This window comes from Argentina silus (genome assembly GCF_951799395.1).
Source record: "Argentina silus genome assembly, chromosome: 1".
Classification (NCBI taxonomy): Eukaryota; Metazoa; Chordata; class Actinopteri; order Argentiniformes; family Argentinidae; genus Argentina; species Argentina silus.
In genome coordinates this window covers 11,822,528-11,848,533 of record NC_139655.1, presented here as the reverse complement: position 1 = coordinate 11,848,533, position 26,006 = coordinate 11,822,528, and the positions used below count along the sequence as shown (strand labels likewise).

The following is a 26,006-nucleotide window of genomic DNA, read 5'->3' as shown; positions in this document are numbered from 1 at the left end:
TTCCCCTTTAGAAAGAATGGAACTACTAGTAGTAGTAGAACTAGTAGTAGAACTACTACTGCTGGTTCTGAAATAACCAGTTACACACACCCTCCCACAATTAGATTTGCTGATTGATCAAACACAATCAAGGAACTTCATAAAACAAACAAACACACACCCGTGTGAGCAGAGGGGTTAAATAACAAGGCCACAACATAAATAACAAGCACACATATCCACCCATCTAGCATTGGTCTCCACTGTTAAGTATGCTCTTAAATAGCTACTTGCTCCTGGCAGGAGAATGTCACCATGTCCTGAGGTTAAGAGGTGAACAGGGGGACAAGGAGGGGGACAAGTAATACTGGACCGACCTGCAGAGGATATCCTGCCGCCAGCCAGCACAGGAAGACCCCTCCGCCCGGACTGGCCACACTCAGCTTGGGGAGCAGGTGATGATGGGGGGGTGGAGGAGGGGGGACAAAGACTAAATACCTCAACACTCGACTCACCACTATGGGATCATGTTGTACAATACTAATGATGGGAAGTCTTTGACCTGTTTGAAGCTATTGTCATTTCAGTGTCATTACCCCTATGACCTTGGTGTACGGAAATATGTATTAATTGTTACTCAGAAAATGTAAATTAATTCAGGATTGGCCTATAATTTCCCATAATTGACCCACCCGTAGTTTTCTAGGAACTGCATATGGCACATAGATGGCTATTGGCTGCGTAGAGGATCCAGAAAACTGCCAAGATTGCTAAGTGAGGTGGGTGGGACAGACAACAACATGCACTACAGTACATTTACCCAGTCTAACCGTAGTGTGCCCCATCCAGATTGAAGTGTGGTTGTGTGGTTTCGCTCTTGATTGTGCTTATCACCACAGATAGAACCACAGTTGGTTTAAGAGACATTCTATTTTCTCGGTTGCTTATTTATTCCTGCTCTCCTTCCCTCAGACTTCTGATTGGATTGCATGGACTAAACCACATCTCCTTCTCTCCTTCCCTCAGACTTCTGATTGGATTGCATGGACTAAACCACATCTCCTTCTCTCCTTCCCTCAGACTTCTGATTGGATTGCATGGACTAAACCACATCTCCTTCTCTCCAACCCTCTCGTTCATCAGCCCTTCACTCTTACATAATCAGACATTGCCAACATCAACCTAAACACATCTACATGACAAGCCTGTGAGTGTACAGTCAGTGAGGACAGTTATGATAAGTAGTATCGAACAATCTCTTCTCTGCCCAGATCTGCAGAAAGACCTCCAGGGGGCATGCCCAGTGGACGCCAAAGGTAAATAAACACTGTCAGCTAAAAGACAAGAGAGGGAGAAAAAAATATCAGACAACACTAATTACTGGCTTGTCTGTGATCTGAAACTCTTATCAGTTCACAATCCCCCCCCCCCCCCCCCCACCACCACCTCCCTCCTCTCTCTTCACCCCCCTTTCATTTCTTCCTATGTTCCTCTGATCGCAGCAATTACCTCCAACCCATGATTCCTGATATTTGACTGTTTTATCATAAAAGAAAAACCCTGTTCTGACGTCTCTCTGAATTCCAGAACATCTTTCTCATCTCAGTATCTCAGAGCTGCTATGTGATCCTCTGTTCCTTGTCTTTTGGAATCAGGGCTCTTGCCCTTTCTTAAACCAAGGATGATCCCAGAACACTATCAGGACTGATCCACCCATCCCATCCCCTGCTGCCCCAGCCTAAGAGACTACTTCTAAACAGCAGGGGAAAAGACATTAAAACAGAGGGCATGTTTGTGTAGGAATCCAAGCTACCCAATCAGAGGTGCTCTGGATCAAACATTTCAATGGCAAAAACATCATGCATTATTTCCATGATTAGATCCACTAACCACAGATGATGATTCATTCTTTAGAAGAATGAATGACCTCAGACATTCTCTTCCCATGCTTTTTGAGAAAGAGGCGAGGAGAGAGAGTGGCACCATGCAACCTGTAGTGGTTAGACCACTGCTCTCTCTCTCTCTCTCTCTCTCTCTCTCTCTCTCTCTCTCAGGTCAGACTAGCCACCTCGCTCCAACCCCAAATACCCATCCCTCACTACCACCACAGAGTAAGGCTGGAGTGGAGAGGGAGGAGGGGAGGGGAGATACAAGCACTGGACATAGTTGTGAGGGAGGGAGGGGTGAGAGGGGGAGCAGGGAGAGAGGGAGAGAGGGAGGGAGGGGTGAGAGGGGGAGCAGGGAGAGAGGGAGGGAGGGGTGAGAGGGGGAGCAGGGAGAGAGGGAGAGAGAATAGAGGCATCCTCATAATTCCACAGAGGAGCTCTTGCATCAAACAGAGAGTGAGAGGAGGAGGGACAGACAGACGGACGTAGAGAGGTTTGGGATTCTACTAAAATGGGAAACTGCAAACACTGAAGCTGAAGAAGTCGCCTGCATTTGGAGAGAGAACATTGATCCTTTCAGAAGAAACAGGCGCACTCAAGTTTGGAGAGAGAGAGAACAGACACAACAGATTACTACGACCCTGGGCAGAGTGACAAGACGGAACATAGCAGGAGGAACCCTAGCGCTACAGGGGGCAAGCATACCAGCATACCACTACTGGAGGAGCTGATAACAAAACACTGTAGATCTGAACCTATACACAGAGAGGGACAAGAAGAGTAATTACACCAGCTCCAACACACAGGAAGACAGGAGCAGAGGGAGAGGGGGACAAAAATCGAAAGGACAAACATTTTCCACCTGCTTGGATAGGAGACCAAGAGAAGGAGAGAGTGTTCCCCTGAAACTTCATAAGGAAGAGAGGGGCAAGAACCGAGGCGAGGGACGGAGATAGATCCACCAGGCTCCACGTCACAATGTGAGTGATAACACACAGCTGCACAGAGTGTTGCAAAAACATTATATTTGGATTATGACTCTTACTCTAATATCTGTAATTTGTCCAAATTGTGACATTCAAAAGGTTAAAATGTTATTTTAAATTATTGTTATATTCAACCATCACTGATAAGTATGCAGTGAATGTTTAGGGCCAGACAGTGTGTAAATGTATGCAACTGACTCATTCAGGAGACAATAGAGTGGAACAATAGAACTTCTTCGGCATAGAACCATGAGAATGCTCTCAGAACTATGTTGAATGTAGCTACATAAAGTGCTGCTGATAGAGAGATGGTTAAAAAATGTATCCGCATAGTGTTGTTTCATACAACACACAGGACATGTTTGTGTCACAAATCAACATTTCTAGGTATATGACAGTGAATGACGTGTCATGTTATTCAAAGAATAACAAGTACAGTGAGTAGAATGGGTGGAGCAGCCAAGTGTATTTTAAGTCGGGCACAATGAGTGGCCTCACACACTTTTCCTGCCCAGTCTCTCGCTCTCCTGACCTTACACCTGAAAACACTTAAACAACAATGGGAGAGAGAGGGAGAGTAAACAATATGGAAGCAGCAGAGACATATCTCAAGTCTCCCTCCGTGTTGGTTAACCAAATGGTCAGATAAGTAAACAGGATTGTGCATGTTGAGGAGAGGAGAGGGTACAGGTGTTGTCAGTATTAAGGGGTGGATGAGGGAGAGGGATACTCACACCAGAGTGTGTGCTTGAGTACTACCAAACAGTGTGTGTGCTTGAGTACTACCAAACAGTGTGTGTGCTTGAGTACTACCAAACAGTGTGTGTGCTTGAGTACTACCAAACAGTGTGTGTGCTTGAGTACTACCAAACAGTGTGTGTGCTTGAGTACTACCAAACAGTGTGTGTGCGGGTAGACTTATTTTTCCAATAGCAGTATTTCTCCACTTTCTTATTCCACACTTACTATGGAAGCTTGTTAGGTGTGCTTACACTGATTTTGACCTGTCATCCGTACTGAGGGGTGTGTGCCTTGGCCCTTCTCCTCAGCCCTGGGATCACGGTGGTGGAGAGGAGTACTGAGGTCCTGTCTGGGGTATTTCTGGCAGCTGACCTCGGCCCATTGTTCAGAGATGTCCACAGGCTGGTCAGGGCAACGCTTACAGTGGGGGAGGGGGAAGATATCCTGTCGCTTGCAGTGCAGCATGCCCTACCAAGCAGTAACTTATAGCTGGTTCAAGAAAACTCACCCTGTTCTATGGTGATTAGTAAGACCTTCTCCCCAAAGCTAATATGTCAGCGAAAACAAATTAGCCTTAGGTCATATTCAATACCTACATTAACGACGCAGCTCATTCTTCTTGTTAGGGAGACATGCTGTCTCCTATCAGCTATCACCATGAAACAGCACCACCCCCTCCCACATACGCAAACATGTGCACTCACACACATGCGTTGTGTGCACGCATATACACACGCCCCATGAGTCCGCTCTCACCCTTCATCTTTGTCTTATCCATCATCATCCTCTGTACACACTTGCCTTGTAATTAGGGGTCCTTCCCTTTGGGCCAATCGGCTTTCAGATAAACATCATACTCTGACATAATAACACCCTAGTTTAGGATCACACAAGCCTGGCATCCTGTTCCTGTGACCTCCTTGTGAACTCCCCGGGTCACTACATGTCTGAAGACTCAACATCAGCTATGACATCTCTATAGCTCTGGGAACAATGTTGGAGAAGGACAGGTCTTTTGTTCATGTGCAAATACACAACAGCTAAGAGACGTATAGAGGTGTTTAAGAGAAACAGTCTGGGGCAGTCTTGAGAGGTCTATTTCTGCTTGACAGATCATTTAACATAAGTATTGTTTGCAATGTTATCTAGGTCTTGCTAACCTCTGTCTACTTTTCTCTCTCTCCCTCTCTCTCTATCCAGTTCATCATGAGTATGACAGGCACTCTGGAGAAGGGAGCTCACCACCAGGTCTTGGACCTGTCTGAGGAGCTTCCCCCCCACCACCACCACCACCAGCAGCACCTCCACCACCACCACCTGCAGCACTCCAACTCCCTGGCCTCCACTGCCCCCGTGGGGACCCCCTCCAGCGTGGTGGTGCCTCCCCCGTACTCAGCTGCTGAGAGCGGGGGTGGTGGGAGTGACGCGCCCCTGGAGCTGCGAGGTTCTCTGGACTGCTGGGCGTGTTCTGTGCTGGTGACAGCCCAGAACCTGGTGATCGCATCCATCAACGCCTGCCTGGCAGGACTGGTGTTCGGACTGATCCTCACCCCCGCCATCGTTATGGTGGTGTTCGGGTTCCTCTGCCATTCCACGGTAAAAGTTGAGGGAGGGTGTGTGTGTGTGTATGTGTATGTGTGTCTGTGTGTGTGTGTGCTGTATGTGTTTGCAAACTCTATCAGAAGCTGTAGGACTAGATAATAGGAGAAGGAGAGGAAGAAAAGGTTATGCAGGGTGATGTAGATTTTTAAGGAGGAACAGTACATCATAAAACTTGTAACTTGAACCCACGAGTTTGAAATATTTTGTCTGGAGATTAGGGTGGAGTTCGGCCCCTTTGATAAGTTGTATAATCAGATAAGTCAGAGTTTTTCTCAGATGTTTAAGAAACGGGAGAATGAGAGTGGACAGGTCAGGAGTCAGGGGAGGGTGACATCAGTGCTGAAAACTTGGGGTAAGGATTCAATGAGAAACTGAGAAACACTCACACACACACACACACACACACACACACACACACACACACACACACACACACACACACACACACACACACACACACACACTCTCAAACACACCTTTGACCCCAGTTAGTCGCCCATGTTTTAGAGTCCCTACCTACCACTCCAACAGGTCATAGTGGGTCACAGAGTGTGAATGGTGATAGGCCATAGCAGTACTGACCGCCACACTAATGACCAGAGAAACATGTTACAGGATTCCCCTATATTCTGACCAATTACGCCTCATGTGACACCAGATTAGGAGAGGATTAACCAGGACTTTATAGAAGTGGGAGAAACGAAACAAAAGAGAGAGGGGGATGAGAAAAGAAGGGATAGAGGAATGGCGGTTTCACTGAACTTGTTGTATAACTATCTTGAATTTTGATATCCACTTAATTTTCAATCAAACCTAAAAAAGATGTAGGGGACCTTCACTAATGAAACTTATCTTGCAATGGTCTGTGGACATTGAGTTTAGGGCTAGACATCCATCCTAAAACACACCCAACACAAGCATACGCCTCAATAAATACCATGAACATAAACATTTTTGTCTTTGAGACATAAAAGGGCTAGGCCTCAGAAAGTAAAAACAAACATAGGCATACTTGTGTAAGTGTTATCTGTTCACCGACCCACTCTTGTGATCCCTTCTCTCTCTCTCCCTCTTACGCCGCCTCCCCCACTTGCCTCCCCTCTCCAACCCCTTCACCTCTTCTTCCCAACACTAACACCACCACATTCCATACCAAGTTATCCATCTCAATGTAAAGAACTTGGGTACTATTATGATGTTTCACAGCTGGATTCTAACAAAGTAACATTTTCATCAGATAGCCCCTCATTGGGGGTCGGTTAGAGTGTGAACACAATGGATTAGGCTTGAGTGTGTGTGTATGTATGTGTGTGTGTGTGTGTGTGTGTGTGTGTGTGTGTGTGTGTGTGTGTGTGTGTGTGTGTGTGTGATTTCAGAGTGCTATCTGCTCTGTGTCTGTCTACACTTCAGACACACATTCCACTAGGGGCACATCATCTCTATGCATCTCCTCTTGTCCTCCTTCATTTGTCCATCCCTGCATTCCTCTGACCCCTACTTTTTTAACAGAGGCTCTAAAATGAATGGTTTCTACATCTGCACTGTTAAGAGCAACACAATGACACCATGAGATTGAAGCATTAGAGTTTGACTTTTTATTAAGGTTCTATGAGAATAAAAAGCATTTAATAAAATTACACCTGCAGCAAGCCATTGAACAGACTTAGGAAATGACAGACATGTTTCCAATATTTATTTCTACAATTACATTTGTTAAATACTGAACATTATTACAATGACAATATTGCCATATGTCTGTGTATTAGTTTTGGGTATAATGCATTGTTGTCTGTGTGTGTGGTACATGGGGATTCCACTGAGCCCTGTAAGTGTTGGCACCGATAAACTAGGGATTCCATGGCTAAATGAGGTAAAACGGTGATTCAGTTCATAGATTTTATTTGTACAAACTATAAATTGACCATCTGGGCCCAAAATGAGAGGTTATGAGAGGTAATACAGACATAGAAGATCCCGTAGCATCTCTACATAAAATACCAACCAACTCATAAACCCCCCCACCTCTTGTCTCCTGTGTCCAGGTGCGTCCCCACGGGAAGTCCTACTACTGCTCAGACCTGCTGAGTGATGGAGGTTGTGTGGCCCTGCTGGTGGTGGGCTTCCTGCTGGTCACCCCTCTGCTGGTCCTGGCCCTGGCCGCCTACTGCCGCCTGGCCCGCCACCTCCAGCTGGGGCTCTGCTTCATCCCCTACAGCAGGGCTGTCTACAAGAACCTGCCCGCCACCCAGCACCGCAGCCTGGGAGGGGGCTGCTGCGGCGGCAGTGGTGGTGGCAGGGGGTCCGGAGAGGGCAGTGGCAAGGGCAAGGTCTGGGTGTAGGGGAAGAGGAGGGTTGAAGGGGTAGGAGAGGTAAGGGCAAGGTTGGGTTGTGCAAGAGAGGAACAAAAGAAGGGGAGTGGGAGCAGAGGGTGGCAAGAAGGAAGGAGAGAGAGGAGGGAGGAAGGGAGGAGATGAAAAGAGTGAAGGAGGGAGGAAGACAACAACAACTGCAGCAGCAGCCAAGCTCATATCTTAGAAGGCAGGCATCTCAGTTTTGACTACAAACTATTCCTCAAGAGTGATTTAAAACCAAAGTAACCTCCCTTATTGCAACGACCATACAGTCAATTATTATTATTATTATTTTCAACAGTGGGCTATATTTGGTTTCTTATGTGTACCATTGGACATAATATAATGGATATTGCTTTAATTAAATATATTACTGCCATGTGAACACCTTATCAAGATATTGAAATTGATTAAAAACTACTATCTTTAATCATTTATTCATCAAGGACCCACTTTTGTGTTGAGAATATGGTTTTGTACATTTACTATTACTAACCAACAGTCTTTCACTACTGTCTCTTGTACATTTCCTTTTTTCAAATATATTTGGAATCAATTAGTTGTTTTGTGTCTTCTGTTGGACAAGAGGAGGTTCCAATGTGGGTACACTCCAGTCTCACAGGTGGAGGAGAGGTTATTGCAGAAGCAAATCTCAGTTTTGCCCTGACTAAGAGTCACTCACTCACTCATGCACGTGCACACCATTCGAGGCTGGTGGATGCAGAAATCGGAGGACGGGTGTAATGCATTGTAATCAGATAGTAATGCATGGAATAGAATTAGGAATGGTCTCAAATACACGTTTTTGATACCATTCCTCATTCTATTCCATGGAGTTAATATATAGCGCCCTCTTGTGCCTTTTCCCTGCAACAAGGGGAGTTGGATGCAAGTTTTTGAGCAAACATACGGTATCTGCCAAAGAATTTATGAACATACGATGTACGGGCTATACATCTCCTGATGCATTGATAGCAATAAACATGTCAATGTCGAATAGCAAGGAGATAATGTACAAAACATTTTTCAGGCGGTGTCCAAACTGTTCCAGGGACTTTATCTCAAATATAAACATATACCTCATATACGTCATACAAAATGCCTCTAAATTCAGAACAATGTCCAAAATACTTACAAAAGTCTAGGCACTTTCTTGTGAGGACAAGATATGTCACAAGGAATAAGTGAATGAAAAAATAAGCCTGACACATCACACTATAAAAAATGGCACAATAGTACCCATGTCAACCAGCAGGCTCGTGGTAATTCATATTTTTGTAACACTGAATCAGAGGAGAGCGCCACCTCCACAAACTCTGCAGTCGCGATTCCCACATTAGGGGAATTCGCAGTCGTCAGCACAGCCGGAGAGCTATGGCTGAGCCTCGTCCTGGGTGACCCTCCTTCTTGATCAATGAATCTCCTCTGCCTGCCAGGTATGTATGACATATACACAGTCAAAGTGGGCCAGTGATTTCATAGTATATACCATTGACGGCGATCGCAAAATACCCCCTGAACGGCCGTAATAAAGATCTCAACTACTGTTAGACGGTTAATAAAGTTAAGCGCTATATTTTGATCTTGCTCTTTAGAAAAACATATCCTACAATTTCCCATGATGCAACACGGTAAATAGTATACCCGAAAGTATCGTCGAAATCGCGCTGCAGCTTGAATGTGTTTATCCAATGTTGATGGTCCTTTATGAATGCTTTGGCCTATTTTTCAACATTAAACGACGATTCATAAAATGCTTACAGCACCGGATATTCTCAGGCGGTTTCCAATCCAAGTACTAACCCACCACTTTATAAGAAATGGATGAATAGTAAGTATGCTACTAACTTACAAACGCAAAAAAAATAAAAAATAGTCAATAACCTAACCCAATATGACTGTATTTTTCATTATCTGAAGGAGAGTTATCTAACATTAGATAGTTACGGTCTTTTCATTTTACGATAAGGAGATGAATAGTCAGTAATATCTTTCAAAGGCAAAACACGGGTCATATATATATTATAATAATGCTTTTTTCATAATCTGAAGGAGAGTTACAATGTTGAAAGGGTAGTTACAATGTTTTCATTTGACACAGAGAGGGGGGTACACCGTTCCTACAAGGTACTGCAATACCAGGTCGGAGCAAGCCCCTATTACATCTCCCTGTTCCAAAAATCTATTTCATATATGGTCGGCGTGTATGGACAACATCTATTTTTGGATCTATTCCCTGATCGCTACCGATTAAACATCGTTACAACCATAAGGAAGCTTTTAGAAAGCTTGAATGTTACAAACTGGACCTTTAAACTTTCAGAACTCTGCAAGGTCCCCCTGCAAAAATTCAACAAAGTTGAAAATCGTCAGCCACTCAATCACAGAGTAAGTATAGTATAGTAAGAAAGTTTAGAAATACCACCTGTACACTGCACAATGAAACAATTCCTAGTAATTAGGGATTAGTATTTTGAGGGTGGACTGTATTATTTGTGCAGTTATATGCAACATACAGGACAGTTGTATATTAAAAAAATATCCATTGGTTGCTGATTAGTAGGATATGCTGTTGCTTTAAAAAACCAGAGAGGTTGACTCATTTGTTCTGAAGGTCAATCTGCATAGTTTGAGTCTTTGGCTGTGGGTCTGAACTGTAAACTAAACTGTTCTCTCACAATATGGGGTTTTGATTGACTTACTTAATTACTTACTTACTCATCAGGTTAACATGGTGGAATTTTGATGATTCAGGTCAACATTCTGTGAGCACCTTTGTAACTGCAGCTGCCATGGAACTTTCAGGGCTCCACCTTACACAAAAAAAAAGAAAAACTTAAAATGCTCTTTAACATTGGTTTCTATGAGGACCATTGAGTTCCTATGATACATTTTAAAATGCGTCTTTTAAGCTTAACAACTCAATCCAACTTTAACATGTGTACTGACTAACCCTACTAGACTTTTGAAATATTAAGCACATTTACACTATCTATCTATCTATCTATCTATCTATCTATCTATCTATCTATCTATCTATCTAAATCCTCTTCCTTAGCAAAAGGTCAATAATTACTGTACATGGAGTGCAGCTGATGACTAAATATAACACACACACACACACACACACACACACACACACACACACACACACACACACACACATCCTCTTAATTAGCTAAATTGAGTCTCAAAGTGTAACAAATAGACTATAACAGCCCCCGTATGGTTTCTTTCCTGTACTGAACAGCTTGCAGGCCTGCCCTACTGTATTGCAATGAGTGGAATCGTACAGCCATCTTGTGGCCAAACATCCCATCCTCAACATATTTTTTACTATGCTGTATCTATAGTTGGGAATAAAAGCTACCACTCTCTCCTTTATTCACTTCACACTCAATTGTTCTTGTTACCCAGAGGCTAACATGCTAATTAACGTCTTGATAGATAGATAGATAGATGCATAGATACATAGGTACTTTCTTGATCCCCGAGGGGAAATTAAGGCGTTACAGCTGCACACATCACAAACAATAACTAAATAAAGTGACAATAGAAAAATAGAATAAAACAGACATCTGAAACATTACATACAGTAAGAACACTCCAGTTATGATTTAACATCCCCCAGCCTGACTCTGATCACCCTGATCGAGCCAGCCGGAGGAGGAGTTGTACAGTCTTATTGTGTCAGGCAGAAAAGATCTCCTATAGCGTTTCTTAGTGCAACGTGGTTGTAGTAGTCTGTTGTTAAAGGAGCTTCTCTGCTGTGCCACAGTGTCATGTAGGGGATGGGAGCTATTGTCCATGATGGCCAAGGCTTTGGGCCTCATCCTCCTATTGGCCACCTCCTCCACAGTGTCCAGGGTATCATCGAGGATAGAACCAGCTTTCCTAATAAGCTTGTTCAGCCTCTTGGTGTCACCTTCCTTGATGCTGCCCCCCCAAGATACCACTGTCTACAGCACTGCGCTGGCCACCATTGACTGGTAGAACATGTTCAGCAGAGTCCTGCACATGCCAAAGGACCTGAGCCTCCTCTGGAAATAAAGCCGACTCTGGCCCCTCTTGTACAGGACATCTGTGTTACAAATCCAGTCCAGATTATTGTCCAGGCGCACCTCCAGGTACTTGTAGCTCTGGACCACCTCCACTTCCTCTCCCTGGATGGAAACAGGAGACAGGGGGACTCTAGTCCTCCTAAAGTCCACCACCATCTTCTTTGTCTTGCTGATATTGAGTAGCAGGTGGTTCTGCTCACACGACTCAACAAAACTGTCCACCAGCCCTCTATACTCGGTCTCCTGGCCTCCACTGACACATCCCACAATAGCAGAATTGTCCGAGAACATCTGCAGATGGCAAGTATCTGTATTGTGCCTGAAGTTCGAGGTAAAGAGGAAGGGAGCCAGAACTGTCCCCTGGGGGGCGCCAGTGCTGCTCACCACCCAGTCCGACACACATCCCTGCAGCCGTACAAACTGTGGCCTGTTGGTCAGGTAGTTCGTAATCCAGGAAACAATGGGCATCCTCAGTAGCTTATCCGCAAGTAGTAAGGGCTGTATGGTGTTACATGCACCGGAGAAGTCAAAGAACATAACCCTAACCATAACCCATAACAACTGATCAAAGGGAAGGCATTGGATCTTAGAGGTCCTACAAAGAAGGGTTTTTACCACCTAAATGCTATTTCTAATCTCGAAAAGCTCTGCATGAAAGTAATAGTAGTTTCATTATATTTACATAAAAACACATTATTGCACCATTGACACAAGGGATGTACTTCACATTGTAGTACTTGACAATATAATGGAATGTAGGCATAACAGGGTTTGAATTCCTCTTTTTATTGTTTGTTAGAATGAAGTTTCATGCAGAAGACACATTCATTTTTTGGATGTACTCGATACAGAATACCTGTAAATAGATTGTTTCAATTATCATTTTTGAGTATTTGACAATTCAAGAGAGTAATTTTACATTTTGATAAGTAAATGCTGGCAACAAACATACACGTGTCTCTGAAATGCTCTAATCTTACTGTATATTTATGGTCATTAGCAACTAACTTTTTCCACAGTATTTCAACATGGTGTAATGTAAATGTGATATGAGGATAAGTGTTCACACCAGCCTAGATGTCAGACACACAGTCATTGTAGAAGATCTGGAAGTTCTTGTCCACATCCATTCTGCCCCTGAGAAACTTCTCCAGGTTCTTGAGAGGAACCTCCACCATATGGTTGTTGACACGGTCGTTGAGCCCGTAGGCGCCAAAGACAGGGAACTTATAGCGCACAAAGTAGGGCGCGTTCTGATCGTACTCAGTGCAGCAGTAGGCCGTCCACATGTACTCAGGGATGGCCACACGGTCCAAGTTGTCACGACGAATCATGTTACCTGAGGTCGTGACCCCGGTGACCATGTAGGCCTTGCCCCGGCAGTAGTTGTTGAGACGTTTGCGTATGAGGTCCTGATGCTCGGCCCAGGGGCCCATGTTGAACTCTCGGATCTGGGGCACCACGTTGGTCAGGGTGTAGGTGGAGGCCTTGTCCAAGGGGTCTCCCTGGTGCTCGTCAGGGTTGAGATGGCCACGCTCGTACTGGACCACGTCAGTGTAGTCGTCCAGCACGGCCTGACTGTCCTCGAAGTTCATGGGCATGTGAGAAGACTGGGGGAAGGGCTCCATGTTACTGCTAGCCTTCTCTGATGCCAACTGCACAGAGCGAGAGACAGAGAGGGGAGGAGAGAGAGAAAGAGTGATAATGATGAAGAGATGGGAGATAGGAGAATGGGGAAAAAAGGTTGTGTCTCAGACTAGGGAGAGTAAAGGATTGCTGATAGGGTTACAAAACATTTACACTAACAGGGATAGTTGACTGTACTTTATTCACCCCCTTATTTGTGCAAAAAATGCTCTCAAACAGGAGGATATATTGTGACACATTTGTTAGAGAATATAACGACATCCACAAAATACATCTGCAAACACGCTATTTCAATTTGCATAAGCTGTTGAAGCGCATGTTGAAGCGCCGCCATGAATGGATATGGCAACAATGTGCTATTGCAACACCAATCCACAGTCCATAAAGCAGCTTATCCCAAGCTTCTCATTTTGACTAGAGCAACAGCAATGTCCTTACTGCAGGCTTTACCAGTGATGGGTGTGTGAATCAGCTGCATTCATAAGGGAACCTTTGTCAAATATTTTTCAAAAGACATAATGGGGTCCTTGAGAGCATCTAAGTGCTCACACACACACACACACACACACACATGCACACACACACACACACACACACACACACACACACACGCACGCACGCACACACACGCACAAACAAACTAACACACACTTATTGTACCTGTGGCTCAAACATCCAGGGAAAGTCCACCCTCTTTTCCCCATCAGATTTCTTGAAGGTGTAGGCAGAGTAGACAGGGATGTGTTTCTGAGGGTTGTAAAGGGTGATGAAGCGTGGCTTGTTCTCATAGCGTTGGCATATCTTCATCAGAGTGTTGCTCAGGTAGCCTCGTGGTGGGGTGCCCATATACAGGGAGTCCTTACAGCGCTCCACATGATTAAAGTCCCCCACCACCCCTGCCTGGGTCTCCCTCACACTGCCCAGCAGAGTCAAGGCAGCCAGGGACAGGGCGCAGTAGACTGACATGCGCCTCATAATGACCATAGTCGTCTTTTTCTCTGTTTATTTTTCTCTGTTTATTTTTCTCACTCTCACTTGTCTGTCGTTGAACCTCTGTTGCTAGACGACCTTGTCTGCCTCTCTCAGTTAACACCAATAGTCTCAGTGTGTGTTTCTCCTCCTCTGTGCCTCACACACTTACTCCTAGCTTGGAATCACTCTGCACCGGCTCGTGTGATTGGACATATTCCTTCTCTCACTTCATAAAAGAGGAGGAACCCAGTGGGTTGGACTACCGTCTGGACTCCCATTGTTGAGCCTTTTCCATATATTCAAAGTGAAGGCACCAAGCAAAGTGAAGGGTAGTAAACATTATCAGTGTGTAGTGTAGGCTTTGAAAACACCTTCATAGATTACCCAGAACTCTAGCCTTCAGAGCATGACGCCTCTGATAGCCTCTCGTTCTTGGTAATATGAAAACAGACACTATCCCATCATCCTCTCCTTCACACTCTGTCTAATAGGTCGAGAAGCAGTGTTATTATGGATGTCATGCTCTCTGCTCTGTGGAGAGAGAGAGAGGACCATGGTTGTCTGTGTGAGTGTCCATCAGTGCAGAACATGGCCATTGCTGACTGTGATCTCCTCTTTTATGCTACACTGCCTCTCATCCCTGAGATGGAGAGATGCAAAGCAGGCCTGTGTGTGTGCTCCGTAGGGCGTGTGAGGGGACAGAGGGAGCACTCAGACACCTGGGAGATACTATAGATATGGGTTTCTATTGGTGTTACAGAGACCTGTGGCTGACCTGGCTGGACCTGGCCTTATCAGCTCTCCACAGAGACTGAGGTGTGACCCAGGCCTGGGATCAAAATTACTATTTGGAATCATTTCAAATACTTTGGACTGGACTAGTAATCAAGGCAGGCTTAAGCAAACCGTCAAAGTATTTGAAATATTTTTTTTAATCCAGGTCTGGTGTGAGCAGGATCTGGCTTAGTGCAGCCATAGAGGGGCTCTGACCAGCACACAGAGACTTGTGGCTATACTAATTCTTCACCATAAACTATGACCATTCATTCACTGACTGGGACTGCAGTTAGTGTGATGGGATACTGGTGAATAATGTGGTATTATGATACTATACAGGAAAACAACAGCATTTCCATTAGGTACTTGATTGTATTCACTCACTGTTGGCTAGAAATGTGCTTGAACGATCTTTGATCTTTCACATATCCTGTTCAACACCACATACGAGAGGTGTTACTTTATTTTTTTTGGTCATTTTCTGTGCGCAACCACACTTGTGTCTCATGTCTTAGTGGTCTTGTCACCAACCTGTTAGGTGCAGCTCAGTACGTGCATAGTGCTAATAAGACTATAACACGTTTGCCTGACAACCTCCCATGCACCAACTGAAAGGTTCTCTATTATTTCAGCAAAATGAATCAACTGAAACAGAGTTGCAATGGATGAACTTTATTAGATCAGGCATGGTTCAACATTACATATTCAAAAAAGCAAGAAAATGCAAACCATAGTTTGGTGAGGTGCAGGATGGCAGGTGAAACTTAGAAAGATAGAAAGAGAGCCACACACAGTCTTGGTCCGATGCAAATTATTTATTATATATTAATTTGCATAGGAGCAAGAGTGTGCGGCTCTCTATCTTTCAATATTACCTTGTATATATAACCACACCATGTGTAACATAACAGCAGTTTGTTTTACAACAATCCTGAAGAAAAAATAAAAATACAATTCAATCCTGAGTCATCTCAATTAAAAGCAACAATTTAAGAATGTCACGGGAGGTCAAGGAAACTATGTCTGCATCTCAAATTACACCCTATTCCCCATATGTTCTGGGGCACAAATTAAGGCAAAGCAGAGGCAGCGGGAACACAGTCATCCACGAAGATCTGGAAGTTCTTGTCCACAAAGGTGGATTTCCTGAGGAACTCCTCCAGATTCTGGACAGACAGCTCCAGGACCTGGTTGTTCTCCTTCTCGTTGAGGGCATAGTGGGCGAAGGCCGGGAACTTGTAGCGCTCATCGTACGGCGCGTTGTGGTCGTAGTTGATGCAGCAGTAGGCCGACCACATGTAGTTGGGCACGGCCACGCGGTCGATGTTGTGGCGACGGATCATGTTCCCCGAGGTGGTGATGCCTGTGACCACATAGGCCGCGCCCCGGCAGTAGTTGTTGAGGCGTTTGCGGATGATGTGCTCCTGCTCCTTCCAGGTGCCGGTGCTGAACTCGTGGACCTGCGGCACCACGTTGGTCAGGGTGTAGGTGGAGGCCTTGTCATCAGGGTCGGCCTGGTGCTCGTCCGGGTTGAGGTGGCCACGCTCGTAGAGGACAGCGTTGGTGTAGTCATCCAGCACGGCCTGGGTGTCCTCAAAGTTCATGTGCATGTAGCCGCGCGGGAACGGCTGCATCTCGCCTGTGTCAGAGGTGGAAGACAGCTGGGTGGGAGACAGACAGACAAATAAAAGAGTGTAAAAACGAAAAAAAAACAACGATAGGCGATCAGCGATAGGAAACACATGGTAGCTGTAAAAAGGAGTTCATGGCCTGTTAAGTTTACGTTCATTCAAATGAATAGAATGAGGCACTGCAGCACACTGTAAAGTTCATGGCCATAGACGAATATGCAGCGTTGACTTTAGAGGGATAAAAATATATCATATACACTTGTAAAAGTGTATGCAGTGAACTCATGTGATTGACTGTATGCTTCGTATTCTACAGTTTTATAGATGCATTAATTATTTTATGAAAATCTCTTATAATAATAAATAAATAATAATACAAAGAGCACCACACCATACAAAATATATGCCCTTTGAAAAGAGCAGTCTAACTAGTTTTTAGAGCCAATCAATCTAGAATAATCCTACCTCAGACAGCCCAGCCTATACACTGCCTTCACATTGCTCAGAGCTCCAGGTTACCTGAGGCTCGTACATCCATGGCACGTCCACCCGTTTCTCCCCGTCGGAGCGTTTGAAGGTGTATGCGGAGTAGATGGGGACATGGTCGACGGTGTTGTAGAGTGTGACGTAGCGTGGCTTTTTGTTGTAGTGCTGGCAGATCTTCTGCAGTGAGTGGGCCTCCAGGCCCACGGGCGGCGTCCCCATGTACAGGAACTCACGACACTCCGGAGAGAGCTCCTTCTCCACTGTCCCCCATACCCCTGTCGTCGCCATGGTGACCAGCAGGTAGGCCGCAGTGTGTGCCCAGAGAGGGGCCATGATGATGACTCACAATATCACAGAGAGGAGATGCCAAGGCGTCCTGAAGAAGGAAGGAAGGGAAGTCTGTGTGTGTCTAAAAGGCCAGGTCATAAACAACAAGTGTTGTGTTCAAGTGTTTGTGTCTGTCTGTCTGTCTGTCTGTCTGTCGGTCTGTCTGTCTGTGTGCCCCTCTATGTGCCCCTCTATGTGTCGTTTTGTCCCTCAATATGCATCTGTATATGTCCTGAGCTCCTGGAGCCAGCTGCTGTGAATAAGAGCTACACCTGTGTCCAGGCTTTAGCTCTCCCTAATCTCAGCTCCATATGCAAAGCCATGCACACCTTCTCTACCAGCTGATCAGCCCATCATTGGCCACACCTCTGCCATTGGCACAAAGAGAGATATCATTGCTAAAGCCTGAAGGGGTTTTCTATTGGTGGCATTGGTGGTATGGATGAACACCTCTGGTCTTGGCCCCTCCCTCCTACGAGTTTCTTCCTGTCAATGATGTTTCCAGGCAACCTGGTTTTGAGGTTTTGGCCTTTTCGCAGCAGACAGTGGGGGCTGAAATTAAAGTGCATCGTGTGGTCATATGAACATATGAATCATGCAGAGATAGCTAATTCATGAGAACACTTAATGGCTACCTTAATGATATGAGCAGTTCACAGTTCAAAGTCAAACATGAATCTATAATGATCACTATTGGTTTGGAATTTCATGAATACCACCACACCATCTCCCATTTGGACAGTAGCATTCATGTTCTCTCTCTCTCTCTCTCTCTCTCTCTCTCTCTGTATTTTTTCTTTTTCTTTTGTTCTTTCTCTCTCTCTCTCTCCACCCCCCCCTCTCTCGTTCTTGTTCTCTCTCTTTCTCTCTCTTACTCTCTCTCTCTCAAACTGTCTAGAGAGATAGCTTGAGATGCATTGAGCAGTGAATTCTGAATGCAGTTAATAGTGTTTTATTACAGACCGTGGAACAAAGGAGAGCTACTACTGTAACCCTCTGATAGAGATGCAAAGGAGCGCCTGTCATTCAGTCAGCACTATCTGTGTGCTTGGGAGAGTAGTGAACTGTACTGCAAATATCAGCTCCAATGTTAGGTTATACGATGTATGTTAATAAACCTTACAGCAGCAGTTTACTACAGCAGCAGCAGCTCCCACAGTCTGAGGACCCTCGCTGACTTAACCGGTTGCATGCAGAAACACTCCTGCCACAGTTTCTCAAAACCTCAACAGTCATAGTGTTCCTTTGAGGTTTGTCACATCTGTGGCTTCGCAGGTTGTTCATACACATATGGCAGAAAGCATTTAGTGTTATTTTAATTTTTGCCTCAACAGTTATGGGAAATCACATGCAGAATATGAATTGTGATACAGGAAGAAAACACATTGCAACTAACAAAAATCCCACTACACAAAACAACACCCATACACATATACATACAGTTAGGTCCATATATATTTGGATACTGACACAATTTTTGTTATTTTAGCTGTTTACCAAAACATATTCAAGTTACAGTTATATAATATGGGCTTAAAGTGCAGACTCTCAGCTTTAATGTGAGGGTATTCACATCCACATTGGAGGATGGGTTTAGGAATTACAGCTCTTCAATATGTAGCCACCTCTTTTTCAAGGGACCAAAAGTAATTGGACAATTGACTCAAAAGCAGTTTAATGTACAGGTGTGTGCTTCCTTTGTTATTTCTTTATCAATTAAGCATGTAAAAGGTCTGAGTTGATTCCAAGTGTGGCATTTGCATTTGGAAGCTGTTGCTGTGAACGCACAACATGCGGTCAAAGGAGCTCACAATGCAAGTGAAACAGGCCATCCTTACATCCTGCAAAAACAAAGAAATCAATCATAGAGATAGCAGCAACATTAGGACTGGCCAGTTTGGTACATTCTGAGAGAAAAAGAATGCACTGGTGAGCTCGGCAACACAAAAAGGCATGAATGTCCACAGAAGACAACAGTGGTGGATGATCGCAGGATCCTTCACATGGTAAAGAAAAACCCCTTCACAACATCTAGTCAAGTGAAGAACACTCTCCAGGTGGTAGGCATATCATTATCCAAGTCTACTATAAAGAGAAGACTTCACGAGAGCAAATACAGAGGGTTCACCACAAGGTTCACCACAAGGTGCCTCAAGAATAGAAAGGCCAGATTAGACTTTGCCAAAAAACATCTAAAAAAGCCAGCCCAGTTCTGGAACAGCATTCTTTGGACAGATGAAACTAAGATCAACCTGTACCAGCATGATGGGAAGAAAAAAGTACAGAGAAGGCTTGGATTCTCGACAAAGTATTAAAAATGAACATTTTATTTATGATTATGTTAATTTGTCCAATTACATTTGAGCCCCTGAAAATAGGGGACTGTGTATAAAAATGGTTGCAATTTCTAAATGTTTCATACAATATTTTTGTTCAACCCCTTGAATTAAAGCTGAAAGTCTGCACTTCAATTGCATCTCGATTGTTTCATTTCAAATCTATTGTGGTGGTGTATAGAGCCAAAATTATATAAATTGTGTCACTGTCCAAATATATACATATACATACACACAAACACACACACATAACACACACACACAGAGACACACACACTCACACACTCCTCTTCTTTTTGATGGTGTTCTCTGACACACAGTCCTTATAGAAAATACCCAGATTGCTGTCTATGTCCATTTGGCTTTTCAAAAAGCTCTCCAGTGTCTTGAGAGGCACCTCTGTTACACCATGGCCTTCCTGTTCATTCAGTGCATATCCAGCATAGCTGGGGAACATGAACCGCACCTCGTAGGGTGAGTTACGGTCAAACCGTGGACAGCAGTAGGCCAACCACAGGTGCTTGGGGATGGCCAGACGGTCCTCGTTCCCCCGGCGTATTGTCGCCCCGGAGAGGGTCACCCCTGTCACCACAAAGGCCTTGCGTTGGCAGAAGTTGTTGAGGCGATGGCGTATGATGTCCATGTAGGAGCTCCAGGCGCCCTCTAGGAACTCAGTGACCTGGGGCACCACGTTGGTCAGGGTGTAGGTGGAGGCCTTGTCACCGGGGTCGGCCTGGTGCTGGTCGGGATTCAGCAGGCTGCGCTCATAGCCCACCGCGTCAGAGTAGTCGGCCAGCACCGTCTGGCTCTCCTCGATCAGAGGGTCTGTGTCGTCACTAGGGGGCAACACCTTCATGTCCCCACCCTCGTCCCCAGACGCCAGCTATACACCAGGAAGATACACATGACATGGGTTAGATGAGTAAAGTCATTAGTGTAGGGGAAGAAACTGCAGATAAAGATAAGAATTCTCAGATTTGATAAATGAGTCATTACTCTGACCCCCCTTAGGTCTCTGACAGGCCTCTGTTATTGTTAGAGTACTAGCAGTATTGCAGGGGGTATACCACAGTAAGTTGCTGCTGTGTAGTTTTAACAGAGTAAAGGTCTCTACCTGTGGCTCGTACATCCAGGGTGTGTCCATCCTCTTCCTCCCGTCTGACTTCTTGAAGGTGTAGGCAGAGTACAGTGGAAGGCGGTGGCTGCTGTCGTACAAGGTGGCGTAGCGGGGCTTGTCTCCGTAGCGCTGGCAGATCCTCTTGAGGCTGCCCCCTTGGATGCCTGTGGGCTCTGTGAGCATGTAGAGGAACTGTCTGCAGTCCCTAAAGCTGTCTGACACGCTGGCCCCCACCAAACAGATACCAGTCAACAGGTGGAGGGCCAGCAGGTAGACCCGCAACGGACGCATGCTATCTGCTTATCACCAATGGTGCTAATATGCCATTCATTTTCAAATACGCTGGAAGTGGGAAGGCTGTTTAGAGAGATAGTAGCATGTATAGCATCACGTCCAGGTGTAGTCCATACAGCCTGGAGAGAGAATGGCAACTGGAACAAGGAAAATGGCTCTGTATGCAAAGTGGCAGAGCCCATGACTGGTTTGACTGGCTGATAGGTGGACTTATCAGCCATTGAGTGGGAACACAGGTTACAAGGTGTGCAAACAGTGTATACTAAAACTGCAGGGCTTAGCATTTGATTATTGGTGCTATGGTACCAAAAGTACTGATACATTCAGCACAATATAGGTTTACTTGAAGTGAACATTGTCCTGTGAACATTCACACCAGCACAATGCACAGCATCGTAACCCAGAAAACTGTGAAACCGAGCAGGCTGAGGCTTGAAAAAAGTGTTAAAAGCTGTTAAAACACCCTGTGAACATGGTCTTGGAAATAGTTCTGCGTATTTGCTATAGAAGAAGTGTGGGTGGGTAGGTGCATGTATGCATGTGCATGTATGACCTTGCTAAATGTACAATGTACTTTTTATGGAAAGGGAGAGATTTTAAAGTGCACTGGGACGTCATGATATATTTGTAGCACTGAGTGGTGCAGTTTTAAAGGGGCAATCTGGGATTCAAACAACAACAGCTGATGGATGGGGCTGGAGAAATGTAACGACTCCCAAATTCATAGACAGAGCAATGGAAGAAGGTCTGACCATCCATGAGTTTAAAATGATAGTTTTAACCATGTTTTGAAGCTATACAGTACACTGTTTGTTTACAATTTAGTAAAACAAGCTGATATTCTGAGTTCTGATGGGGTTAGACAGTTTTAACTTTACCTTTAACTTTCTGTTGCATTGCTTGGCTGAATGGTCTCTAACAGGAGATCCTCAAGAAATTCCAGTGCAACGCATGCCAGTAAGGCCTTACATTATTGTTGTGTTGCCTGTGTTGTGATGGAAAAACAACTGCGATCTGAGATGTAAACACAGGAAATAGTGACTAATTAACCACACTATGCAAGTGTCTGTATAAATGCTCCCCTGGTTAGGATGCAAAGTCAGTCAGTCAGCCTGGACAGACAGGCTAAGCGACAGACAGAGGGAGAGACAGAAACTTTATCATCATCATCATCATCATCATTACTATCATGTATATGTCAGGTAAGGGGTTACTCTCATGTCTTCCATTCCTAATGAGTTCCACATTTACACAGTCAGTTTTTTACTCTCTAAAGTCAGCCTTATAGATAAGGGGTAAACCTACTTGTCAATGGCCTCTCTAAGTCCTTGGAAAATTAAGAATGTTTGACATTTTGGCAGCAGGGATATGAGTTTATGCTAGGTAGAACTGACCTGCTCAAGCCTGCATAGTGTGCTGAAATAAGAATTGTTGGTTTTTTAAAAAAAAAATTATTCTATACACCTCTTGGAAAGGGAGCCCACAAAAGGGATGCAAAAAAATTATTGGATTTATTTGAGAAATGCTTTGAGGTCTTATTTCAAAATTAGCCTTCATATTAAGACTACATACAGTATCTATACAATAGTTTGACTGGGAACTAAGGGTGTACATTTACAACCACACATACAAGCTTCTTTGCACTGTTATACATTTTATCTAAGGTAACACATTACCATCTAGTGGTGAAATGTTGGACCTGAGAGTGAATAATAGTATAAAATATTAAAGAGAATGGACAGCCAGGTTGTGTCTGTAGTTTAGAGGAGAATTTCTACTCTAACCTACCTTCTAACATAGGGGTCAACCATTAACATTAACTCAACAGTGAAGCTACTCTGAAAATGTATTTAGCTAAATTACCAATTGCTTTACAAGGGAAGAAGTTAAATTACACTAAAGCTACCCTTGAGAGAAATATAGTTTGTTAAACTAAAGCTAATTTGAATACATTGAAACTACTTCATCCAATGCACAACAGTCAGTTACTGAAAGATGACTAGTCTGTATGACAAAAACTGAACAACTGAAATGCTTTGAAATCTCGAATCCCTAGAAAGATAAAAACAGGTGAAGTGGAGCGAAGTGGGGAGACGGGAAGCAGTGAGGGTATATATCGTAGGGACATTTCAAGTTCAAGGGTTGGAATAATAGAACAATTATTATTTATTTTTCTGTGTCAGAAAAAAAGAATATATATAATATATAATAACTTATATAATAATGTAAGCTCACTACACAGCTACATGGCAAAAAAGTAGTTACTACTGAAAACTGCTGAAAACACTACTAAGATTTGAATTTAGTTTAACTACCACCAAGCTACTGCCAAATGTAATTAAACTAACAGTTGAGCTACATGTAGTGGAACTACTCCCCAACACAGCAACTCAATTAAATATTTTCCTCCATACTGCCCTCTCCAGTGCTGCAGACTGTTGCGGTTGCCCTGTGGCTGTGGGGGGCATGGCTGCCCTCTGCCCTGCCCTCATGCACCACGGGCCAGGCAGCAGAGTGCAAGGATGCCATGTCAGCACCAGGGACCAACCTGGCGGGTGAGGGCTTTGACATCGTCACCATGAAGCGCAAGCAGGCCTACGTCATCGACATGGACACCTGGAAGAAGACTAATGGGAAATGCACACTGTGTGTTAACCCTTTCATGGAGGGCAAGACCCAGAGGCTGCCTGCTGCTGTGGTGGACTGGCGACCCTTACACCAGTGCCACATGAAGGTGGCCAGCATGGTTTATGAGTCCAGTGAGTCATTTGTCCAAGACAGCCAGACAGAGGTGGATGCCAGCTGGAAGACTGGACTGGACATTGTGACACCGCAGGCCAAGGGGTCCTTAATGGTGGGTGGCACGCACTCAGACGCTGCCAAGACCGCCATGGCACAGTCCAAGAAAGACAAATACAGCTTTATCAAACAGGAAGTGCACTGTTCGTACTACAGGTAAGAGATCATGATAATCAATGCTTTATAATTTATCATGATAAGGTCTATAACATGTATGATTGTTGTCTTCTCTGTGAAATACAATTGGACATGTTTCAGTTATACAAAATAATGATTGAAAGTGTTTCCATTTATTTTTTTATCTATCTATGCCAACATCGTGAATTGAATTAAAATTGAAAAAAAATACTAACGAAATGAATACATAGATAACACTGTTTATCATAGTAGGGTCTGCTCACTGACCATTTCACTGCCAAGAGGTCACAATACAAGAGTCCTCTGTTTATTAACACTCCATCCCCTCTGATGTTTCTCAGTTACCGTCTGATAGAGGATGCACCCCTGCACCCAGAGTTCTTCCGCTCCTTGCAACTCCTGCCCCCTCTGTACACCAATGCCACTAAGTCTGACTACACCCGCTTCATCACCACCTTTGGCACTCACTTCATCCGCAAGGTGCACCTTGGAGGGCAGGTGAAGAGCATCACATCCCTGCGTGTGTGCCAGGCATCGCTGGCCGGCTACACCGAGACCCAAGTGAAGGACTGCCTGGAGGCCGAGGCCGAGGCCGGCACGATGACCGTTGTGGCCAAAGCCGAGATGAAGTACTGCAAGGGGGACATGAAAAAGCACGATACCAAGGAAAGCTTCCACAGCACTTTCAAAGAAAGGTTCACCCAGGTGGTCGGGGGCCAGTCGGATGGGTCACCTGACCTCCTCTTCTCCGATAAGAGCGCCTTCAGCAATTGGAAGAGCAGCCTAAATACCATCCCTGACATCACCACCTACTCCCTTCAACCCCTCCACCTGCTGGTGAAGCAGTTGAGGAAGAGGAGTGGACTGAAGAAGGCTGTGGAGGACTACATCCTGGAACATGCCCTGGTCAAACGCTGCTCTGACAAGTGCTCCGGCGGTGCCAACCCCAGCTCCCACGACTCTTGTAAGTGTGTCTGCCAGGCCAGCAAGCAGATGACCAGCCAATGCTGCCCACAGGAGAAAGGCCTGGCCCACCTGACTGTTACTGTGAAGCGCGCTATGAACCTGTGGGGGGATATCTCCTCCAAAACCGACGGCTTTGTCAAGGTGTTCATGGGCAGCGAAGCAGCACAAACCAAGGTCATCTACAACAACAACAACCCCCACTGGAATGAAGCCTTCTACCTTGGTACCATCAAACTCTCCATGAGCAGTGAGCTGAGGTTCGAGGTGTATGACGAAGACAAGCATTGGGCCAAATGGTGGAACGACCTCCTGGGAAAGTGCAGCCGGCCCGTCAAACAGGGGTCCCACGATTACATGTGTCCCCTGAACCATGGCAACCTGTTCTTCTCCTACAAGGTTGAGTGCGCTCCAGGCCTGGGGGGCTCTACCTGTGGAGAGTACGTCCCCTCTGGGATGAGCTCTGACCTAGAGGCCCTCTACACATCCCGCAACGCCCTCAACGTGACCCAGGACCTCCTGGCTCACATCAGGATGGGCCAGCCCCCGCAGGACCCTCTGGCCTTCATTATGAAGCAGAGGGAGGTCAGCAGCAGGGTTAAAGCTCACCCTCGTCTACCTGCCCTCAGTGAGCTGTGAGAAAATCTATGCTGTATGCGGAATATTTTGAAATGTGTGTTTAAAAAAAAAGAAGAATAAATTGTCCAATGTATTTCTGAAGTGATTATGTACCCCAGTCATCATGATGTTTTAGATGCCTTAACCTATAGTCATACTTTATGACATGAAACTATTAGGTAAGATATTATATTATTAAATGGATTAATAAACTGCCTTCACTTCATTGTATGGTGCTTCTTTACAGTATTCAAAATTAAAGTTAATTAAATAAAGTTATTCAACAGTTTTTGTG

At 44.8% G+C, this 26,006-nt stretch overlaps 4 protein-coding genes across 4 annotated transcripts; 2 read left to right on the top strand and 2 right to left on the bottom strand.

Moving 5' to 3' along the window:
- Window positions 1-2,391: 2,391 nt before the first annotated feature.
- tmem88b (transmembrane protein 88 b) lies at window positions 2,392-7,987 on the top strand. Its single transcript, XM_083668072.1, has 3 exons — window positions 2,392-2,845; window positions 4,793-5,188; window positions 7,237-7,987. The coding sequence occupies exons 2-3, from the start codon at window positions 4,799-4,801 to the stop codon at window positions 7,531-7,533; spliced, it is 687 nt and encodes a 228-aa protein (XP_083524198.1). The 5' UTR covers window positions 2,392-2,845; window positions 4,793-4,798; the 3' UTR covers window positions 7,534-7,987.
- An 879-nt stretch (window positions 7,988-8,866) lies between these two features.
- Window positions 8,867-25,732, top strand: LOC310814574 (perforin-1-like; the record flags this gene model as incomplete). Its single annotated transcript, XM_083684063.1, has 3 exons — window positions 8,867-8,981; window positions 23,620-24,148; window positions 24,472-25,732. Exons 1-3 carry the CDS (start codon window positions 8,960-8,962, stop codon window positions 25,730-25,732), a joined length of 1,812 nt encoding a protein of 603 aa, XP_083540189.1. The 5' UTR covers window positions 8,867-8,959.
- LOC310810093 (endonuclease domain-containing 1 protein-like) lies at window positions 12,447-14,237 on the bottom strand (the record flags this gene model as incomplete). Its single annotated transcript, XM_083677720.1, has 2 exons — window positions 12,447-13,261; window positions 13,914-14,237. The coding sequence occupies 2 exons, from the start codon at window positions 14,235-14,237 to the stop codon at window positions 12,680-12,682; spliced, it is 906 nt and encodes a 301-aa protein (XP_083533846.1). The 3' UTR covers window positions 12,447-12,679.
- LOC310804286 (endonuclease domain-containing 1 protein-like) lies at window positions 15,659-17,355 on the bottom strand. The gene is made up of 2 exons (XM_083669449.1): window positions 17,153-17,355; window positions 15,659-16,663 (listed from the first exon to the last, which is right to left on the bottom strand). Exons 1-2 carry the CDS (start codon window positions 17,336-17,338, stop codon window positions 16,073-16,075), a joined length of 777 nt encoding a protein of 258 aa, XP_083525575.1. The 5' UTR covers window positions 17,339-17,355; the 3' UTR covers window positions 15,659-16,072.
- Window positions 25,733-26,006: the final 274 nt, after the last annotated feature.

Bases quoted from the DNA above. Each gene is read 5' to 3' on its own strand.
- LOC310804286 (XM_083669449.1), bottom strand. From the start codon at position 17,338: ATGGGGACGCCGCCCGTGGGCCTGGAGGCCCACTCACTGCAGAAGATC. The intron at 16,664-17,152 runs GTAACCTGGAGC...TCTCCCACCCAG, and splicing joins CATGGATGTACGAGCCTCAG to CTGTCTTCCACCTCTGACAC.
- tmem88b (XM_083668072.1), top strand. From the start codon at position 4,799: ATGAGTATGACAGGCACTCTGGAGAAGGGAGCTCACCACCAGGTCTTG. The intron at 5,189-7,236 runs GTAAAAGTTGAG...TCCTGTGTCCAG, and splicing joins GGTTCCTCTGCCATTCCACG to GTGCGTCCCCACGGGAAGTC.